The following is a 4,391-nucleotide window of genomic DNA, read 5'->3' on the forward strand; positions in this document are numbered from 1 at the left end:
ATGCCTAAGATAGCGTTCATGACCCTAAGAAGCCAGTGAATTGGCCATGGCGAGTTGTCCTGTCATGAGTTGACTGTGATGAGTTGGCTGAGGTGAATTGACCATGACAAATTGACCATGGCAAATTAGCTGCAACCAATTGCCCTAAATCTGAAAAGCCGAGCCTGTCATTCCTCTCTAATTGATGGAAATCACTAGGTCATGATAGCTACCTCAAAAAAGGACAACACTTCTTTAGAGTTCATATTTAACTTTTTGAACTCAAAAGCATATATATATATAATTAACTACCAGAGCCCTAGGAAAATTACACAGCATAATGATTTATTATTTTATGAGACACAATAAAAAAAACCCATTTACTACTAGAACAGCTTTTATCTAAAGCTGAAATTTGGCAAAGAGAAATGGCTCTTAAATATTACCCTATCTGCTGAAGATGATTTTTTTATTTCTAGGATATTTCTGAAGGCACCTCTTACCTCTTGGTTCCTTATTATAAAAACATTGGTTTTTTGACACGATGCTTTTATAATTTTTTTTCAAAATATGTTAAATGTATATTTGCTCAAAAGCAAATATATAATTAATACCAGAGCCCTAGGAATATAATACAGCCTAGTTTTATTATTTAATGAGACGTAATGCAACCCCCCCCCCCCCCATTTGCTACTAGAACAGCTTTTATATAAAATTAAATTTTGGCAAAAAAGCAATAGTTCTTAAAAGTGTTGAACATGAAATTTTCTTCCTAGGATATTTCTGAAGGCGCCTCTTACCTCCTGGTTCCTCATGCTGTAGATTAATGGGTTGAGCATGGGGGTCACAACTACATAGAACACTGAAGCCATTTGGTCTAGGTGATAATTCAGCCTAGAGCTTGGCTGTGCATACATAAAGCTACTACATCCATAGAAAATGGTGACAACCATAAGGTGTGATGTACAAGTGGAGAAGGCTTTCTTACGACTCGTGGCAGAGCGGATCCTTAAAATTGTGACCAGGATATAAGTGTAGGAAGTGAGTACAGTTAGGCTTGTAACAGTTATATTGAGTCCTACAAATACAAATAAAAGTAGACCGTTAAGACTGACATCTGAGCAAGAAAGAGCAAGAAGGGGAGGAGCATCACAATAAAAGTTTTTAACTATGTTTGGACCACAGAAGGACAGTCTAGATGCAGCCATTGTGTGTATGGAGGCATTAATGATCCCAGCTATGTAGGAAATCGCTATCAGCTGAATACACTTTCTTTGGGACATTGTGACGAAGTAGAGTAGTGGATTGCAGATTGCCACGTAGCGATCATAGGCCATCACAGCTAGGAGGTAGCACTCTGTGGTGGCAAATACACCATAAAAGTAAAGCTGTGTAAAGCAACTTGCAAAAGAAATAGACTTCTTCCCTTTTAAAAGATTGAACAACAACTTTGGGGTCACCGTTGTTGAATAACAGGTATCCAGGAAAGATAAGCTGCTAAGGAAAAAGTACATTGGTGTGTGGAGTTGAGGACTGGTTGTGATTAAGACAATCATGCCCACATTTCCCATCAGGGTGATGGCATAAATAGTCAAAAATATCACAAAAAGAATCAGCTGCAAGTGTGGGTCCTCTGTCAATTCAGTGAGTATGAATTCTGTCACCCGTGTGCTATTTCCCATTAACACTGCAAAAATAAAATAAATATAAATTACATGTTTGCTTAACATTTCAACTTCACAAGAAGCTATTTTCTGTGATCCCCAAATAAGATCCTGGAAGGAAGATTAAAAATTAAGCTCTAACGAGATAAAATTGGGTATATTCTGAAAAATACAATAGGTGTTCTGTTGGCAAACTTCTAAGAACTACTTCTATGAAAATATTTGAAGATTTATTTGCAAACCCTTCTCTTTTTAATCTTGGTTTTGTCATATCATTGCCAGGTCTATTTTATTTATGCCTGTTTTGTACCATCCATTACTAAAATCACAGTTAAAAATGAAGCACTAAAGCTTTATAAACATAACATTTGTTTATTTCATCTCAAAATACCTGATCTTCTATGCCAAATGAGTATATTCATTCCTCACTGAATTTCTAAATTTTCTGATGCATTCAGGGTTTTTTTAAAAGAAAACTAAACCAAAGCAAAAAGATCCCCTTGCAAATCTTGAGGTCTTGTGTGCTCATCCTAGGCGCTCCTTTTTTCTGATGGAATCTGAGCTGTGTAAAAGATTATATTTACATAATTACTTGGCCTTGTGCACCAACCTGTATGCTTGCTGTGCTGGCTTGATCTGGAACGTCTCTGAATATCCAATCAGTTTTCTGTGAAGTAAGTTGCCATCTCATGAACTCCTAAACCAAACTCTCAAAACCAACAAAATGCAATGGTTGTATAGTTGCCTTTATGATGATCAAACTCACTTGTTTTCTTCCAGATCAATAGCATCTTTCACATTTTAAAATATCTGATTTCCCCCCCCAAAAGTCTGGGTGCAGGTTTTTGAAGATTATATTGATATCTTTTTGCTGTTCTGAAGAAATTCAGATATTTTGCATCATCTTCAGTAACTCATCAGCTTTGTACAATTCTGCAGACAATAGTATCTCCCTCTACTGTCTTTGGAGGGAAGAAAAATTCTACTGAGAACAACATTGGTTTGGGAAATGTGTCCCCAAAGGGCTTCAAACTGGTCCATCTACTGATTTGTGTTAATTACACAGTGAAGATTCAGTAAACCAAACTGCATTTTTTTTGAAGTATTTACCAGTGAGAAAAGATAGATCACATTTTATCTTCTTTATTTATTACTAATATTTTACCAATTCCTTTTTTCCACACAAGGGACCAGCAGGCCGTTAAAGGTTGGCGGGTGTTTGTGGCAGGGCCAGAAGCACTCGGCCACTGCCGCCGGAATTATTGACATCAGGCAGTCGCGCGAACTTAGTGTGCAGCCGCCCCAGCATGCCGTGCGCCTTGCGTGGGGTATGACAAACCTGAGGGTGGGGAATCCCAGAATAAAGGGAGATGGCTCACCGCTCACCACCCTCTTTTGAAAGTAATCATCGCCCCGCTTTTGCAGGGGGCCTAAATAGAGATTTGACCCCCAGCTGTGGTGGTAAGAGGCAGAAAGTGGGGCAAACAGCAACTGCATGATCTCCTTTGGGCACCTTTTGAAAGGTTATAGGCCACTCCTCTCCATGATTACAAAGCTGTTCCAACCTGGGCTATGGAGGGCAGATGACTTTGGGGCACACCTACTGCAGGGCCACAGACAACAAGCTGTGGGGTGAGCCTTCCCACATGCCTTGGGCATGGCAGAGAGAAAGGGAAGATCAACTTCAAGGCCAAGGTCAAGGGCTCCCTTCCCTTGCTCAGCAATGGAACCTTCGCCCATAGTTGCCCAAGAATGTTTGAAACAGATGTTCCGCACCCTTTTGGTTTCCTCTGCAGGTCCAGTTTTCCAATTAATAAAGTGACCTTTAAATCCCAGTCCTGTGGTCTGGGTGCTTATTTCGCATCCGCCGCAATGATGTTCCATTAAAAATGTCTTCAGAAGTTTTGATCTAGCTCCAATTTTTCCTTAGACTTTGGGTTAAGAAGTGGTTTGATGATCTTGGTTTACGACTTTGTCAATTATTGTTTTTTAAACATTTTTCTTTATCATTTTTAATTTATTTTTTGTTGTTATTGAATTATTATTAAAGAAGCCTGCAGCCTGAGTTGGGCACTCATCAGAGTGGCTGTATAAATTAGTTAAATGAATTAAAAAGTGAAATCTGTAATCTGTGGGAATACACCTGGGAAATGGGGGAAGGGATGCTGCCCAGGAACTTGATTAGAGAGGACACAGCCTGCAGATGTATAGCAGGAAAAGAAAGGAACTAAGAAGGATTTTCAGCCTGCAAAGAGAGACATTGGGAGATTTTTACTATTTTTCCACTCTTGCACGATTCTGTTAATGTAGCCTTACAATAAAGTAGAACTAGGTTATCTGGTTGTACTTTCTCTCTGGTTTTTCTGGCAATGCTGAGATAAGTTTTGCAAATTTCATACTCTTTTCCAAAGAAAGGAATTTCAGGAAGAATCTGTGATCCTCAAATAACCCCACTATCCATTAAGTATCTGGCAGTAGCATGATTGAATCACCAGCAGCAAGTACAGATGCATCTGATCAATTTGCAGAATGCCATGATAATACTAACACAAAAACTGGGACAGAATTTGCCTCAACCTGCAGCAGCACAATAGACGGCAGCCTAGCTACACTCCTGTTTCCTGTGACAGCTTGCCAGGAAAGTTCAGAGACCAGCAACATCATTTACAAACAGTGAAACCTTACACCACCATCTCCAGACACACACCAATGCATACCATTCATAACTACAAAGACCTTAGGAGGGTA

The 4,391-nt window shown here is 39.3% G+C and overlaps 1 protein-coding gene across 1 annotated transcript; it reads right to left on the bottom strand.

Annotated features, from left to right (window-relative positions):
- Positions 1 to 722: 722 nt before the first annotated feature.
- Positions 723 to 1,670, bottom strand: LOC139165794 (olfactory receptor 5J3-like). The gene has a single exon (XM_070749058.1). The coding sequence runs from the start codon at positions 1,659 to 1,661 to the stop codon at positions 723 to 725; it is 939 nt and encodes a 312-aa protein (XP_070605159.1). The 5' UTR covers positions 1,662 to 1,670.
- Between the last annotated feature and the right edge of the window lie 2,721 nt (positions 1,671 to 4,391).

Source organism: Erythrolamprus reginae, chromosome 1, assembly GCF_031021105.1.
Source record: "Erythrolamprus reginae isolate rEryReg1 chromosome 1, rEryReg1.hap1, whole genome shotgun sequence".
NCBI lineage: Eukaryota > Metazoa > Chordata > Lepidosauria > Squamata > Dipsadidae > Erythrolamprus > Erythrolamprus reginae.